The sequence below is a fragment of the Adiantum capillus-veneris genome, chromosome 23, assembly GCF_014529385.1.
Source record: "Adiantum capillus-veneris isolate H3 chromosome 23, ASM1452938v2, whole genome shotgun sequence".
NCBI lineage: Eukaryota > Viridiplantae > Streptophyta > Polypodiopsida > Polypodiales > Pteridaceae > Adiantum > Adiantum capillus-veneris.
Genome location: NC_140953.1, coordinates 11,799,340 through 11,817,623, shown reverse-complemented (window position 1 = coordinate 11,817,623; position 18,284 = coordinate 11,799,340). Strand labels below are relative to the sequence as shown.

General features: G+C 48.1%; 1 protein-coding gene across 1 annotated transcript in view; it reads left to right on the top strand.

The window, feature by feature from the left end:
* Positions 1-1,970, top strand: part of LOC147427416 (vacuolar protein sorting-associated protein 2 homolog 1-like) — a 47,327-nt gene extending 45,357 nt beyond the window's left edge. The window contains exons 4-6 of the mRNA XM_086497345.1: positions 959-1,063; positions 1,137-1,397; positions 1,542-1,970. Coding sequence (XP_086353471.1) covers positions 959-1,063; positions 1,137-1,397; positions 1,542-1,682 — 507 coding nt within the window. The 3' untranslated portion in view covers positions 1,683-1,970. The remainder of the gene's footprint in view (positions 1-958; positions 1,064-1,136; positions 1,398-1,541) is intronic.
* The last annotated feature ends 16,314 nt before the right edge of the window (positions 1,971-18,284 follow it).

The window sequence follows — 18,284 nt, the reverse complement described above, 5'->3', positions numbered from 1 at the left end:
AGCGAGTGCTTGTGGGCAATAATTGTCTGCAATGAACAAATGTTATGTTTGAGTACAACAGGATTGATTGCAAAAGCAATGACTTCCTCGCGAGACACAGAATTTCCACGATGCACTTAGGGAGACTTTCAGAAAAGAGGCTAGCATATGTGCCTCCTTTGGGATTTCGGCTGTATGCTAAAGTTTCTTTTGATGATTTTGATGCCTCTTTTCTTGTTGAGATAGTGCTTTTTGAACTCTTTTGGCAGATGCAAACCAGAAATATGTTCTGGTAGGCTGATTTTGACTCCTTTGCCTCCCTTTGTAGCTCTAGCTCTCTGACAATCCCTTATGGTCGTTAGAAAATAAATAAAATTCATGATATTAAGCTTGAAGATTTTCCTACTATTTACATTGCCCTCGTTGTGAAGCTCGCTGCCTGGTCTATTGAATAGAACTGTGCGTTCCATAGACAAAATAATTGCTAGTGCCTGTCTGTGCCCTTGTGTCCATGCGCTTTCAACAATCATCTTGAACAATTTCTTTCGGTCTAGTCTCGAAGCTAATTTATATTTAGCTTCTCAGCACCTTATTTTGTAGTCATCTTATTCCACTTTGTCCTGCAACAAAACACAGGCGTGTATGCACTCGCATGACAAACAAACAGCACTTTTATGTAGCATTAAGATTTCTTACGATGAATTTGCTGTAGTCTCTTCATAACTTTTTACATTTCAAGAACTGCAAACTTTCCTTTGGATGGTTTGTGATGATGCATCTATTTGTACTGTGAGTTTTTGTGTTTTTACAAAAAAAATTGTGCGCGTGTGGGTGAATGTATGAAGAATAGAACAGTGGTTTTTTTCAAAATAGTGTTTGGTGGGCATTCTTTTGACGGTTACACATGCTTTTTCCTGTTGAATTTAATGACTCGGTGACATTTAACTTTTGAGACGTTTGAAACCATTATCAATGACAGGGTGCAGTGCGGGTAATGGCAAAAGATTTAATTCGAACAAGGCATGAAATCACCAAGTTCTATGCTTTGAAGTCTCAATTGCAAGGGGTTTCTTTAAGAATACAGGTAAGGATTTGGGGCCAATTTTAGTCTTCCCTTGAAGGGAGCTTTCTCAGTTACATTAATACTATTTGAGCAGACCTTGAAGTCAACACAATCAATGGCGGAGGCAATGAAAGGCGTCACAAAAGCAATGAGACAAATGAACCGGCAAATGAGTTTGCTGGCAATCCAGAGGATAATGCAAGAGTTTGAGAGGCAGAATGAGAGAATGGAGATGACTACAGAGATGATGGGAGACGCTATTGATGATGCGATGGAGGGGGATGAAGAAGAAGAGGAAACAGAGGAGCTTGTGAATCAAGTACTAGATGAAATCGGCATTGATCTGGATTCTCAGGTATATGGATTGTGTAAGGAAGATTTGGAATGGTGCTGTGAAGGGTTCTCTCAAAAAGTTGTGATTATCAGCTGTAATTAATGGCATTTAAGTGGAGTCCTTCTGGTAAACAAAACTTGAGGTTTTACTGTTTGCCATTTGCAGCTGGTGAGCGCTCCAATGGCATCGTCTGAACCTGCAAGGGCATCAGGATCAAAAGTTCCACAAGCTAGCGTTGCCAATGGAGATGACATGGGCATCGACAGTGACCTACAAGCACGTCTTGATAATTTACGAAAAATGTGAAGCTGTAACTCTGTAAATTTGTTCATAATTCTGCTAGCTTTCAGTTCCTTGCACATCTTTTACTCTATATAGAGTGTGTCAGTTGCTTGTCTGGGGTAACTGCATGATGAGCAAGCCTCTACTAATTTGGGTTTGTAAACAGCGTACCGGTTGGGTGCATTGTTTGGCCGGTCTATTTTTCGCCATCATCGTACAGAAACATTACAGCTGCTCTTTACCTTGGTTTTTGTTAAGAGTGTACATGCAAGTAATGTGGAATGCCAAATGCCAAATGGAACCTTGGTTTCATCTTCATCTTTGGTTTTTCACCTTGGAAAAGCACAATTTGCAGTTATAGTAAAAGAGATGGACACTTCAGCTTGTGATACCATTTATAACCATCATACCAAATAAGATCAACAAATTTAACCAGTTGGATTACGCTCGCTGCCCTGCTCCCCGCCCTGCACATTCCCCTCTCCCCCCGCTCGCGCTGTTCCTGCCCTGCCCTTGTCAAAGTCGACGATGCGGATGCGTACACGAGCAGAGAGAGAGAGAGAGAGAGAGAGAGAGAGAGAGAGAGAGAGAGAGAGAGAGAGAGAGAGAGAGAGAGAGAGATACTCTGAACCAACCAACCTTGGCAATAAATTGAGGTAATACAATGGGGGCTGAGGGTTGCTTATATAGCAACCTCAGTAAATTGCCCTACCCAGACTTTGACAATTAAGTAAAATAAAGACCTGAGACTTAAAAGCCTAACCAAATAATGGGATCACATTGGGCAATTCACTTGAGATGCCGAAACTCTAACAACCTCTCTGCAACTCATAGTGGACATAAAGAGTGAGGCCAAGTTGATAAAGAAGCTACCATGGACACTCCAGTAGTTGATCAATCTACCGGATACACCTCGGTTATGCTACCCTCAAGTTTGTACCTTAGAAGAATGCCATCTTGAGCATCGGTTTCCTCTTAGAAAATTGAACTGTAGACCACACTACGTCCAAGAATCCCCATTCATGAATCGTGAACACATCATGTTCGAAAATACTTCCAAGATAATGAACTTTGAAACACATCTTGTCCATAATCCGACCACAACAATGGATTCGTGCACTCATCTGTAGTGTTTTTGATACGTTTGATTGGTTCCTTGCCAGATGCATGTGCCTTGAACCCCGACCCACGGGCTCAAACACCATTAACTTGAACTCCAACACAAGTGTCCGAATTAAATATAAGGAGCACAATTTGCCCCTCTGTGCCACTCAAAGCCTCTCTTTGGCTGAAGCTAGTGGCGGCAATTGCCCTTTGACTTGAAATCTGGTGCCGTGGTCATTGTGGTCACCACCACATGTGCCATACCAATCTCCTCTGTCAAATCTTTATTACCGTAATCTTTGTCCAACTTGCCTTTGTCTTTGTCTATCTGTGAGTTCCTGCTTAGCTTCGAACTCTCGAGCCAAACAAAGCGTCGTGCCACATTTATAACAACTGTGGTCGGACTTCATGGGTACCGAGGGAGCGAACTGAGTACTGGTACTGTCGACCTCGTCAAGCATGCCTTGAGAGCTTCGGTTGAGCATAGGCCGTTGTGACTGGATGGTGGTCTATGATCTTTCCATAGTCGGTGATTGGTCTTGGTCATTCGAGTTGTTGGTGGCCGAGCAAGGGTGGGGATCCCATAGGTACAAAATGTGGTTCTCCAAATGACCTAAAAAATTTCCCTTGGCTTACCAAAAACAAAATTTCCGTTGCCCTTTGCAAGTCCCTTTCACACCCGTGAGTTTGAGAACTCGTCCCCAAGCCGCACAAACTAAAACTTTTGATGCCACTTCACTGTGCTTCAAAATCCCAAAGCAAGGCCAACACAACATTTCAAGATGCAGGCAGCATGCAAGTGATGAGAGAAGTCACGTAGATAAGGGCGTCTCAGCACGCGGCGTAGCACTCTACTCTAGGAGGTGCACCTGCACATGCTCTCTCACTTTATCTCCCTCTTTGTCTCTCTCTGTTTACGTGTAGCTTCGATTATGTTGCTACTGGATTTTCCAAGTAATGCAGATTTGTCTGTTTTATGGATTGCAACATGTTCTTTTTGCTATTTTGCAGGGTCTTCCACGCCTCTGTTTGAGAACGTTGTGGTTTCCATCTGCCTGAGGTATATATGATCATATCCCCAGTATTGGACTATATTCAGTAGTCGCATGAATGGTCATCTGAGTATTATGTCATAGTTGTTGTTCTTTCAAAATCTACTATAGAAAAGGTATACTCATACTCTATGGAGGGGGCGGGGCATGTAGCGTTTCAGAACGCGCAGCAAAGGAGGATTTCGGGGTGCATTGTAGAGTACACTTGCGTTTCAAAATGCAGGGCAATAGAGAGAACAAGTGCTGTCGGTGAAGAGGAACGGGGTCGGGCGTTTCCAAACGCTGTCGCCATCTTCTCATTCAATGGAGTGCTGTCCAAAAACGCCACCAAGGCCACAACTTTAAAACACTGCGATAGAGCAACAGGAAACACTAAGAGCAATGGGAAGCACCGTCTCTTCTAGGCTTCTCAACAGTGCCGGTTCTCTTTACCTCGCTCTGATACCATGTCAAATTCGACAATGCGGAAGCATATGTAGCGCAGATAGTGTGTCGTGCTCTCTACAGTGGGTGCTCCTCAGTGCAATGTGCGTGACAATCTCACTCAACAGACCGAAAACAGGAAACAATAGACAACAACTGAGCTCACAGAGACACAACAGCAACAATAGACCACAACAAATGACTCGACTATCTCAAAGAACTGATACAGACTTTGGCGTGGCAGCACACTCAACTCCAGCCTAGGACTCTCAGGTACAATGGGGTGTCGAGGCTCAGATGTGCAAGGATGGTGAATAAGTGCTCTGTGTATAGACTCTCTCTAGCCGACTACGTCACTGGACTAGAGGTGAAGAAGATGATCCCGATGACCAACCGCTACTACTCATATGTACCACCATAAAGAGCCACCAACGGCTCATAAATGTCAGCCATGTGGTGACCTGGCCACGATGTCCACTAGACCAGTCCGTATCTCTGCTGCCACGTGTCACTTGTTGGAAGGTGTTCTTCAAGACTGTCTCTGCTATAAGCTTTTCCTGTTCTACTAGTGGTTTCTCAGGTACCTTGATCTTTTGTAGATCGGAAACTGCTTCCAAGAAAGCGTCATTAATATCGGAGAGCAAAGATTTGAATTCCTTCATGGCACTGGGGGATGGCTTGTTAACAGCCTGCAGGTAGGGTATCCACTGGTGTGTGAATGTGTGGGGAGTTGAACTTGCTGGAATGCTAAGACCGAGAGCGGCTCTCTGGGCCCGGTTGAGGAAGCTCGCTGACTCCTCTACCAACTGCAACTTCTCTCGAGTGGTAACCACATGGGTGGAAGGGGGTGGTTGAAGGAAGAGTGGGGCTCAGTGCTATCAAATTGAGCTTCGGAAAGGTAAACTCATTTTGGCTTTGACTTGGGTTCGCAGTAGTGGATGCACGAAGTTTAGGGCAATCTTTACTGTAGTGATCCTTCATTTCAAGGAAATGACGGCAGGGAGGGGACCCTTCTGGCAAGGGGCATTTGCTTTGGTAATGTCCATATTCCCCGCATCTGTAGCACAAAATGGGCCGATTCAAAGGGCGAGTCGACGTGCGAGGTGGTCCTTGCTCCTGGTGCATGGAGGTGGAGATGGAGGCATAGAAGTTTTGAGGGGATGAGGTAGCATGGATATGATTAAAGCTCTGAGACGGAAAAGTACTTTGCATACCTTGCATAGGAGGGGCTGTCAGCAAAGGTGGCATATGGTGTGGATGGCCACAGGAAGAAACCATGTTGGATGCAGGTGCTGGCCCTTGTTGAAGAGTAGGACCAAGACTTTGCTGTATTTGTCGCAATCCCTTGAGGTAGTAGCAGTCCTTGTCCTCATGCCCAGACTTTTCGCAAAAGTGGCAATAAGCTCGAAGGGGACAATCCTGTGGAGGATGTCCTGGAGAGCGACATGAGCTACACCAAACCGTAGCCTTAGTCTCATGCTGACACTTGAGCTCTTCTAGCTCGCGCTTGATCTGTTCCAATGCCTCGTGATGTGGAGGTTTCTCTAGTCTAAGAGAGAAGGACCTCTCCTCTTGAAGAGCTCGCTGTAACTTTAGGGCTTCTAGTTCCCTACGTAAAGAAGTTAAAAGATCAGAAGGACTTTCCAAAAACATAGAGGTGGTCTCTACGTGAGGGGAGTTGGTGAACAGCTTCCTAGCCCCCTCTATCCTAGTAGCAATTGCGATGAATTCCTCCAGAGTGGCGTCGGGTCGGAGGCTCTCTCGGAGTTTTTGCTGAGAGGTTTTGGGGAGCGCCTTCTCCACCCACTTGTTAACCATGAATTCACCGGGTTGCTGGGGAAGCTTGGCAACCAGGGATTTGGTTTTAGTCATAAGCTCTGCAAAAGTCTCCTCTGGCTGGAGCACCATGTTGGCCAACTCATCCAACACTTTCTCTTGGTAGTCACCTGGCTTGAAAGCTGCACAGAATTGTTGTCTTAAGGCTGCCCAAGTTGCAAAATGGTTCTTTGCAAACTGGCTGTACCATTTGTCTGCTAAGCCGTCCAAGGTGAATGGAAAAAGTACCAAATAAGCATCTTCTTTGTTAAGACCACGACCCCTACAGAGAGATACGAACCTCCTTGCATGGTCGTCTGCATCTTCTGAAGAGAGTCCTTTGAAGGTGGGGAACTTGATGTTTACCTTGGCCAACACACTAGCCAACGCCTCCATGGCCACTTGTTGAACCTGTTGCTCAATAGCCTGCTGTGGTAGAATAGGAGAGAGCTTTATTGGAGAAGGTGATCTGGTAGATGTGGAACCTGATGAAGGAATGTGTGATGTATGTGGAGGTATGGGTGATGAGGTTGATGGACTTCTACTAGGTACCAAAGGTCTTCTTCTGTTGTAGTACTTTAGAGGGCTCAGTAGTGCGCTTTGACGCTCGACTGACCGCCTTGTATGTGTCATGCAGTGACGACCAACCCAACCCAGCTTTGGGCAAGAAGACCTTGAATTGGCTGAAGACTGGTCTAGACTCTACTAGACCAGGCAAGTGACTAGACCAGGCTGGACCAGGGACGAGGAGGACTAGACCAGGGACGAGGACTGGTTGGACCAGGACGAGAGATGACTACGGCGAGGGAGGACTAGACCAGTTGGACAAGGCGAGAGGAGAATAGTGCAAGGCAAGGTAGGCGAAGCTAGATAAACCCAACTAGCTTCAAGATTTGTACTTCACAGAGTGAGATTTCAGTTGGGGTCCCACCGTGATCGCCAAAATGAGAGTACCTGTAGCACAGATAGTGTGTTGTGCTCTCTACAGTGGGTGCTCCTCAGTGCAATGTGCGTGACAATCTCACTTAACAGACTGAAAACAGGAAACAATAGACAACAACTGAGCTCACAAAGACACAACAGCAACAATAGACCACAACAAATGACTCGACTATCTCAAAGAACTAATACAGACTTTGGCGTGGCAGCACACTCAACTCCACCCTAGGACTCTCAGGTACAATGGGGTGTCGAGGCTCAGATGTGCAAGGATGGTGAATAAGTGCTCTGTGTATAGACTCTCTCTAGCCGACTACGTCACTGGACTAGAGGTGAAGAAGATCCCGATGACCAACCGCTACTACTCATATGTACCACCATAAAGAGCCACCAACAGCTCATAAATGTCAGCCATGTGGTGACCTGGCCACGATGTCCACTAGACCAATCCGTATCTCTGCTGCCACGTGTCACTGCCCAGCCCAAAGTTTCCGTCCAGTGTGAACCAGCCTAGACCAACTGTACTAACTGTGTGTCCTGTGAAAGTGACACTGTAGCCTGCTACAGCATACACGAGCGGGGAGAATACACGAGAGAGAGAAAGAGAGAGAGAGATACTTTGAACCAACCAACCTTGGCAATGAATTGATGCAATACAGTGGGGGCTGAGGGCTGCTCATATAGCAACCTCAGTAAATTGCCCTACCCAGACTTTGAAAAATAAGTAAAATAAATACCTAAAAGACAAACTAAATAATGGGATCACAATGGGCAATTCACTTGAAATGCCAAAACTCTAACAGCACCCCCCCCCCCCCCCCCCCTTCCCTTTGCCCTCCCCTTCCGCCTCCCACCCTTCTTTCTCTCATTGTGTCGACCTCCCTTTGTCCTAGTTCGGATTCCCTCCTGAGGAAGGGTTTGTAGCAGCAAAGGTTGTGTCGGCACCCCGCTTGCCAGCAGTAGCAGACATAGATGGATGCTCGTGCTCCGGTACAGGGGGACTCAGATGAAGCCCCCTCGCCCGACCCCACCTAGCCCACCATACAACGTGCTCTGTCGCCAGCAGAGCAGGCGAGCCTTGCAGCAAAGGTGCAGCGCCTTTAGGCCACCTTTGCCATCTGCAAAATCATTGGCAGTCGACCCAGTCGAGGTGAGGTACGTGACCTCCTCCAGGCCCGCTTTCTGGCAGAGGTGGGAAAGATCATTGACATCCAGCTTCTTGGGCGAGGATACTACCAGATCGAGTTTGAGACTCCCGAGATGGCTGCCAAGGTCATTTCGATGAACCCGCTGGCCATCTGAGTGGTCAGAGCTTATTTCTGACAATGGTGCCATGGTTTCGACCCAGCTTCGGATGTTCTTGTCGAGGCGGCAGATCTGCCCATTTCGGTCTGCTTCCCTGGCCTGAGAAGAGAGTACCTACCGCTTCTTTCCAAGATTGGTTCCGAGATCGGGACAATCTTGGAGACCCCGTGCACGACAACTTCAGTTGCCGCCAAGGTTGCAGGTGTTCAGTACGTGTTTTGGTTCGTGACACTCACCTTCTGAAGTGGTTCTTCTCCCTAGGGTGAGTGGTGGGTGGTTACGCTAGAGGGTGAAGTATTCGAACTCTTGAACCAGTGCTTCATTTGCAGGCAGATCGGCCACTTAGCAAAGGCATGTCCTTGCAGGAGATCTTGACCCACAGCGCATACTCATTCCCCCAAGGCTAAACATGCGCAACTGACAAGGTATCCAGGACACACAGACTGACACCTCGACAGAGGTTAGCGACCAGCCAGTTGATGGCTGGCAGTAGGTGCCTGGTTGTCGTCGACTGCGATGGGCTCGCCACACCGCCTCCCTTGGTGGCAGACTGCTTGCATCTCAGGAGCATTGGGTTTCGATAGAGAATGATTTCGACCCCTTGGAGGAGGAGTCCTCTGAGGAGCCCCCTTCTACCTCAGCTTCACCACCGCCACCACCTCCCTACCCTCCACCTTGAGACTCCTCCCCCCCCCCCCCCCCCCCCCATCCCCACCTCTCGTTGCACCCGTCTCCCCTGCTGGGCCCTCAACCTCATCACCTGGCCCATCCCACACTCCTCCGACGACACAGGGGAGTCGGGACTGGACACTCATCCGCAGCTAGACGCTCTCTTGGTAGTGCTTTCTCTACAAGTCGAATGGCTCGGGAGGGACAACCCTACTTGAGGACACCACTTCTGGTACATGCCTCTTCTTTTGCATCAGTCCCCCGCGAGCTGACCAGTTTTGACATTGGCTGACGGTGGGATTTCTTTGACTACAGCTTCACCTGATTCCTTGGTGACCCTACTCCCGACCTTGAGGCAGCTTGCTTCCGAGTTCACGTCCTCTTTCTAGCAGTCAGAGGCACCGAGGCTTTGGATACAGTGGTAGGTTTCTCCCTTCGGTTGTGTGGCAAGGATCACACAGAGTGGACCTTGCACACAGTTCTTGACCGGCTGTAGGTCCAGGTTGTAGAGTTTTCACACCACACAAGGGACCTAGGGTTGACAGATTTGATACAGACACTTTGGCCCCTAACCAAGCTCAGTGTGACGCCACCGGATGTAGCAAGATGTAGACACCTTGTGGTTCACTTTTTTGACACTCAGAGCGCTCCTTGCTATGTATTTGTACATGAGGATTCTTGGACAAAGGATGTAGCCCTATGGACCACACGCTCTGCTTGGGCGTGGGTGGGATAGTCACTCTAGACGTGTCTCTTTAGAGGTCGCTTAGATGCTGATTACTCCCCATCCAAGCAGATTACTCCCCATCCAAGCCGGCCCCGAAGATAGCGAGGTTGGCTGCTTTTGTAGCATCGGTCTTTTCTCACTGATCCCATGAGGATTGTCTCATGGAATGTGCAGGGTTTAAGTGGGCCCCAATTTCAGCGCCAGAGGGGCCGCTTGCGTCAGGAGCCTCAGAGATGCCTTGTGGGTGGTATGATATTCTTATGCACCAAGAGCACCATCTTTGCGAGAGTTGCATTCGGCGATGTGGTCAAATTCTGCGTGGCGGCTATGAGACATTTTGGTCAGCTGCTTTTGGGTTTGGAGGCATTCAGGGAGGGGTATATATGACTATTGCGAACATGGCAGCAGGCCATTGTAGGCAAAGGTATTATTGTGCCAGGCAAGGCCTAGTGTAGTACTATGCAAGTTCATGGTTGCCTCATGGGCTTCCTGAACATCTATGCGTGCAATGTGGCAAGTGCACGAACTGAATTTTGGTCACATATTGTAGAGTCTTTGCCGCATGCAGAGCAATGATGTGTCGGGGGGAAATTCAACATGTTGGAGGACCCATTTTATAGGATTGGAGGTAGTCATGCTACTGTGCACGGGCGTGAGTTGGCAGCTTTGGAGCGTTTATGTATGACCTTGAGGATGTCAAATATTTGGCAGCATGCAAGCTTTGTGCGGCCTCCAGACAGCTTATCTTTCTCTCGCTCTGACCGCAGAGTAGGAGGAGTGAATCTATCTCGGATAGATCGCTTCTATGTGAGTGACCGTATTTGTGACATGAGAGGATTTGTTGTTGGGTGGGCACGTCCTAAGCCTAGTCTGAGTCTTTTGGTGAGAAACAACTCTTATTTGTACAAACCTATGTGGAGGATAAGTGCTTGTGTGGCAAGATATTATGCTTTATCTTTTATGCCTTAAACTAAGTCAGACTCTCAGCCGGATAGCTTTTTAGCCTTATAAGTAACGGCTTTATGTGCATATCCTATTCTATGCCGAAGGTAATTGATTGTACATTTTGTATATTGAGTATTGCAAGTGTACCTTCTCTCTCTCTCTCTCTCTCTCTCTCTCTCTCTCTCTCTCTCTCTCTCTCTCTCTCTCTCTCTCTCTCTCTCTCTCTCTCTCTCTCTCCCTCTCTCTCTCTAACTCTCACTGTGTAGCTATGGCTACCTTGAGCTTCAAGCCCCCTTGAACTCATTGCACCCATCATCGATCCCAACAAGTGGTATGAAAGCTCAGGCTAGGGTGCATTTGAGTGTAATCAATCCCCCCTAGTTAACATTTTGATTTGCGTTTTTCATTTAGCACTCTCATAATAAGCTCATTCATTGAGTGTCCTCTTATCTCTTCTTTACTGTGTATATCCCTTTTTTGATAAAGCTCACTAATTGATCAATTTTAACTTGTCACTAGAGTGTGTGTGTGTGTAGGTAATTTCACTCGCTTTTAGATTCATAATTGCATTAGTGTTTCACCGAAGCTACTCAATTTGTGGCCACAGAAGCGCACTTGATTTTACAAAATGGAGAATTATTTTTTATGTGTGTGCGTAGTCCTTGTTCAAAGCTTCTCGTAGCACCTCTTCGAGCTTAAATCGGCCCAGCATCGTCATTTTAATTGCTCAATTAATATCTCAGATTTATTGCATTTTAGCCTCAGGGATATCTGCTGGTCTGAGTTTCGAAAGGTGTGTCTGTGTGGCTTTGAGCCTTTAATGCCTACCTAACACCCCTTTTGTTGAAGTCTCACAATCTTGGCCACCCGGCGGACCCCAGATCCAATGGTAAATCGCATTGCGTAAGGCACCAAGTCCACCGGCATGGCTGCCTTTGCATAGGCACATTGTGCAACTTGGAGGTGCCCACGGCTTCTCAAGTGTTCTAGTGCTGAGGGAATTAAAGCCACAGAAGCTCGTCATCAACCTGAAGCTATTAAATTCCCGCAGATTGTCAAATCGTTAAGAGAATTGCAATCGGTCAGTTGATCCGAGGTAGCGAATCTAATTTCGTCAGCAAGGATTTTAATCAAAATTTTGGTGGGCATCATCAAGCCTACATTGAGTATCATCATCGAGCTCCGGGACTCTCGGCAAACAAGCTTATCAAAGCTCAGCAAAACTGTCCGGGGGCTCATTGTTTTCACAGTGATTCGCATTTGGTATCGACACTTCAGCCCTCTGCAATGCACGCTCAATCTACCCCGGAAAGCCTGCTCCCTGGCCCGTCGCTGCTAATTACAGCATTTGCGGCACTGCTACTTAAATGGACACCCGTTGTTTTGCTTTTGCCCGAGCTTGAAGCAACACCACAGCTAGCCTTCAACATTAATCGTCATTCTCGCAGTGCAAAGCTACGGCCTGCCCCAACCGCCTCTCGGCCCTCACATCAGAAAACGTGGGGAGACTCTCCTAGAGAGTAAACAAAGTATGTACAATGAGGGCTAAATCACAATACGGAAGGAGGAAAATTCAAAAAACTAGTGGCCAGTAGTGCCATCTAGGCACACCTTGCCCCATGGTGAAGAAAGGCCCTGGGTGCTAGAGTCGTAGGAAAGCCTCTCTGTGCTCCCACATGAGGTCGGAGCTGCCCATAAGTCTCTCAAACTGACCTCTGAGAGTGTGGATCAGCTTCGGCCAGAAGTCACGAACAGTCTCTGTTGGAGGGACAAGTTGAGCCTCCAAGATGCGAAAGCAGTGGGCCCGCCAGATGAACCAAAGTGGTCAGGCCACATACAAGCTCCCAACACACCTCTCAGTGCCATTCCTGGGGGGATAAGCTCTGTGGCAAGCTGGAGTGTAGGTCGACCCCCTTGGATCACTATCATCCTGCTGGTGAAAGCCAACTCAAAATGAAGCATAGGGCCCGTGAGAGTGGACCAGGCCGCAGCACCCCAACTGTACTTTCGAGCTGCGGAAAGAGGTAGCATCAGACGAAGAACCCGAAGCCATACCTGTTGTGCCATGAGGCCGTCCCACAGACAGTGACGTTGACTCTCCAAAGGATGGCCAGAAGCTGCACAGGCTGCCAAGAAGCCGTTGTGTACAAGCCAGCTCTTAACTGCTGTAGCTCTGTGTGCAACTAGCCGCTGAAACATAGTAACTCTCCTCGACTGCCTGCAGTCCCACAGTCGCTCTCAAAAACCTGACAAGAACTCAGTTATGAGACCCTCCTCCTGCAAATGAAGTGCTGCAGCAGGACGAGCCTCTCTCAGGGCTGCCAGTATGTGGCACCCCAAGCGAAATGTGTACTAGACACGGCATTGCATTTTGCATTTAGCCTCTGTCAAAAGTCTTGTTCCTGCGCTTCAGGCCTATGACCCCAAGTCCTTGCAAGGGAGAATTCGTACGGACAGCATTTTGCAAGGAAAAATTCAAGCCCTAAAGTTTCACATGACATGTGCAGCTCAAAGAATATAAATAAAAGAATTTTTGTTTTACATGCCACGTCTCAAAGGGGGTTTTGCAAAACCAAAAATGGCCAAGCCCGACATCGTCAAGTACCTTCGGTTCGTTGTCAAAGACACGAGTATAATGCATAAACATGCTATGGAAATTTTGTACACACCCATGTTCTTTCGATCAATGTATAGAGGTGACAATCATGCACAAAATCACAAGGAAATGTATGTATTATCTATCGTCAATGGATATAATACTTTGTGTATACTCACCATAAGAGGATTAGACACTGCCCCAATTGTGATTGGAGGTAAGACCTTCCTCGTTTGTGCTGACATCATTATTCGCATGTTGTTATGTATGCCAAATAACTTCTTCAAAAAGAGATCCGAACCCTACTGCTGTCATTAACAAAGCATGGATGAGCTGCAGGGGCGTCAACAGCAAACCATACCAAATGAAGAAGACGATTAGGAGCAAGGGGAGGTGCTACTACAAGTAGATCCCGGCAGTTGTATTGTAGATATGGTCTTTCGCCTTATTTGTTTGAGGGGAGGAATCTTAAGTCTTCATGACACCATATCAGATGAGACCTATTTCTAGTCTTGTGACTACCCCAGTATGTGTGACTACTAGCTTGTTTGGCATTGAGTCTCGATCTACCTTTCTTCAATATAGCCATGTCCAAGGGGAGGATTGTTGGGTGGGCACGTCCCAAGCGTAGTCTGAGTCTTTTGGTGAGAAACAACTCTTACTTGTAGAAACCTATGTGGAGGATAAGCGCTTGTGTGGCAAGATATTACATTCTATCTTTTATGCCTTTATGTAAGTCCAAGGCTCTTAGCCGGATAGCTTTTCAGCCTTTTAAGTGGAGTGTTTATGTACATATCCTATTCTGATAAAGGTAATTTATTGTACATTTTGTATATTTAGTATTGCAAGTGTACCTTCTCTGGACCGGCTTACCCCATTTCAGTACTCTCTGGACGCACCCTCCATCTCCCTCATTAGGGAAGAGATTACCAGGCTGATCAGACAGGACTTGATTGAGTTGGATACGAAGAGGACATGGATACAACCTACACATGAGCTAGGTACGAAGATGACTTTCTATAGAGAGCATCTTCTCCAACTCACGGAGGATGGTTTTGTGATGAGACCAGGATACATGGATACTCATCTATCCCATGGGATACGATGTGCTATTGGTCAGATACGCATATCCTCACATCAGCTAGAGATCGAGACTGGCAGATTTAGAGGAGTACCCCTTGAGTCCAGGATTTGTCAGGTGTGCCAAATAGAGCTAGGGATAGAGCTACATTACATATGTCACTGCCCAATATAGTATGAGATACGAGGCCACTTTCACTGTCTATTCAGAGAGGGTTTTGAGCCAGAGTCATGAGATACCAGGATCAGAGATGCCTCGGATTATACTTATTGGAGATTCGCAAACACAGAGAGGACCTCTTGAAGAGAGCTACAATGAGAGAGATCCAGCGACAACGGAAGATTAAAATTTTTTTTCAGTCACAGACAGAGGAGTTCGAGCAGCCTCTACAGCATAACAACACTAGAGGCACCAGAGGCATACCGCTTGATCGGGCGATAGAGTTGGGACGGCGGTCCCGCCGCCCACGGACGAGGGGGCCCTCTGGATATCGACGCAGATTGCGACAAAGGATCCATACTATACTGGCGCGACATAGGAGCCATTCGGGATATTGATGTATATGTATATGTATATGATGCCTCGACTGTCAGAGAGCTCCATTGTATTAGCTCACCCTTTGTATTCCCTTTGTATCAGCTTTCACCCCACCCCTACCCACTATTTTCTTTTCAATTCTTTGTACTTTTTGTACGCAGACCTGGTATTAGATTCACCACATGTAACCTTTTGGTCTCATAGGTCATTTTGGCCTTTTGAAGACGTTAATATTACATTTCATTTCATTTCATCTCTCTCTCTCTCTCTCTCTCTCTCTCTCTCTCTCTCTCTCTCTCTCTCTCTCTCATTGTGTAGCTATGGCTACCTTGAGCTTCAAGCCCCTTTGAAGTCATTGCACCCATCACCAATCCCAACATTTGTTTGCATTCTCGCAGGACTTCTTTCTCAAATCATGCACCAGTGATTCTTACTGTGACCAACAGACAGGGGAGTGGGAGTGTGATGCTGCGCATCCCCGAGAGGATTTTGTTAGATACAGAGCTCAGAGAGCGGGTGGTGGCACTTTGGACAGAGAGTTTGGGCACGCAGGGTACCCCTGCTAGCAGAGTGGCCACTCGACTTGCTGAGCTTAGCTGCTTCTTCCTTCAAGAGTCTGCAGCTCGCTTGGCTGCGGCGCTGCGGCCAAGGAGGAGGAGAAGCGGCTCAGACGAGGCATTGCTTCCTTACAGTTGATGTAGGAGCGCCACCCTAACAGTCCTTGGTTAGAGGAGTAGATGCAGCAGGCTCGACAGGAGCTGACCACCATTTAGGAGCGGTGCCATGAGTTTTCTTTTCATCGATAGGCATCTCAATGGACCCAGGTGGGCGACAGAGTACTAGTGTGCCTCCCCGTGCGCGCACCAGTATTAGCCAATTGAGGAGACCTGATGGGTCAGTTGCTTCAGAGCTAGAGGATATGCGTGCGGTTTGCTACTGACTTTTACCGTGAGCTGCTTTCAGTTGAGCCAAAGTCAGAGCGCCACGGTGTATGCAGAGTTCAGGTTTGGGCATAGATGCCTTACCCGAGGAGGTGTGTCAGAGACTAGAGATGCCTCTCCAGCTAGAGGAGCTCCATGAGGCCCTCAAGGAACTTCCCTGAGGTAGCTGTTTGACTCCCAACTTTTTCTTGGAGTACTGGGAGTTGCTTGGTTCGGATCTATGTAGTGCCGACCATCACATCTTGCACACTGGTGAGATGCCTGACAACTTGAGTGAGGGTCTGATTTACCTTATTCTGAAGGAGGGGGGCTCCTCGGACGAGATTCGGCAGTGGCGACCTATCACTATTCTCAACTCAGCCTACAAAATCTTCGCAAAGGCTATGAGGTTGAGAATTCAGCCACTATGAGACTATTATACATGAGACTCAGACAGGTTTTGTCAAGGAGTGCAATATCCTTGACAACATCTCTACCTTCTGGGAGGTGTCGGCCCTCTCACGTCTCTGAGGAGAGGATCTTGTGATACTCCTTGATTTTGAGAAGGCTTACGACAAAGTTGATTGGGATTTCCTGGAGGGCACTCTATGCTGGATGGGCTTTCTAGATGCTTGGATTAGAGGAGTGTCGACTCTCTACAAATGTGCGCACAGTCAGGTGCTCTTGGCAGGGGGAAGAGGGGAACGCTTCATGCGCGTTCGATTACACAGGGTTGGCCTCTTGCCCCCTTCCTTTTTCTCTTCTATGTTGAGGCAATGAGCAAATTTTTTGTCTTCACAGGTGGTTGGTTTGTGTGGTTTAGAGCTCCCTATTAGGGGAATCGAGTTGCTTGACGCTGAGTTTGCTCACGACTCACGCATGTACTTGGAGGGCCATGAGGCCAGTCTGCACTGGTGTGAGCAGGCTCTTGAGGTATTTTGTTGTGCATCAGGGGCACTGATCAACCGGAGAAAGACTGTGGCTTTTTGGGTTGAGTTGGCTCCTACGCCCGACTGGTCGCCGAGAGAGGGCTTCAGGTGGATCCCCCCAGGGACTTCTATACGATATCTGGACTGTCAGGTGGCTTGGGTTTGTCTACAGAACAGCAACCTGCTCCCCTCCTATCCATAAGGAGGAAGCTGCTTCATTAGAGTTATGCACGGCTATCTTTGGCTGGTAGAGTGGTAGTGCCCAACCAGGTGCTCTTGCCTACTATGTGGTACATCACGTCTTGCTGGATCTTTTCGAGCTCTTGTATTAGCCAGCTGGAGAGGCTGATCAAGAATTTTTTGTGGTCAGGGCGTGACACCCAATGCCAAAGTGTCCTGGCAGGTCATCACTTTACCATGTTCTCAGGGAGGGCTAGGGAGTATTGACCCAGCACCGCAGAGCAGAGCCCTCCTTGGGAAGCTAGTGGTCAGAGGACTTCTTCAGGGGAGGAGCCTTGGAAGGAGTTGTTGCTACATCGGGTTCGTGCTCGAGTCCCTCATACGGGTGACCCTTGGAGCCCGTCCATCAGGTGGGTTTTTACAGAGATGCGTTGAGTCAGGGAGGACCGCTTTGCTGCAAGTCTGCTTAGGTCCTGGGAGCAGCTGCAGATTGACGCGACTTGCATAGAGGAGAGTTTGAGGCAGCCTCTTGTCGTGGAGCAGCACCAATCCACTTGCATAGGGGAGTGCTTGAGGCAGCCTCTCGTTTGGAACCCCCACGGTTAGCACATAGAGAGGCGATTTGGTTGGCAGCAGGCCTCATGTTTCTTGGGGTCCCATGGCAGAGGATCCAGCCCCCACTTTCGGTGACTGGCTACAGTTTTCAAACCTTCCCGAGGAGTTTCAGAGCATCCATCTTCGAGGCATGAGGGGGGTGCAGAGCATGTGTCGGGATATTACAGAGGCTATACCAGCTGCGTGGCATACCCCTCTTGAGGCAACAACTCCCATATGGATGGGGGCCTTCACGTGCCTGGAGGTCCTCATTACTGTTAGGGCTTGTTCGGACACAGTGCCCCGCATGTTTTTTGAGATTCAGGGAGAGGGTGGACTTCACAGAGTCTCAGGACACTGGCAGCTTTCGGCTTGGGAGAGCTGCCCTTTGGTACGAGTACAGTGGGACCGGGGAGAGTGGTTCTGGCAGGATCCTTTCTCTTCAGCCGATCACCCAAGGACTCGTTTTTCCAGTACACAGCTCGCTTGGGGCGACACATACTGACAGCACAAAGAGAGGCTTGCCCAGCTGCAACACTTCACTGGCAGGAAGAGGGTCTCACAGCCGAGGTCTTGTCAAGCTTCTGCGAGCGGTTGTGGACAGCAGGCAGCCGAGGAGAGCTACTATGTTTTAGTGGCTTGTAGCGCACAGGGCTACAACAATTGGGAGTTGGTTGGTACACAGCGGCTTCTCGACAGCATGTTCAGTCTGTGGCCATCGTTTGGAGAGTCATCGTCATTGTTTGTGGGACTGCCCGATGACACATCATGTTTGGCTTTGGGTTCTTCGGCTGATGCCAGCCCTCTCCA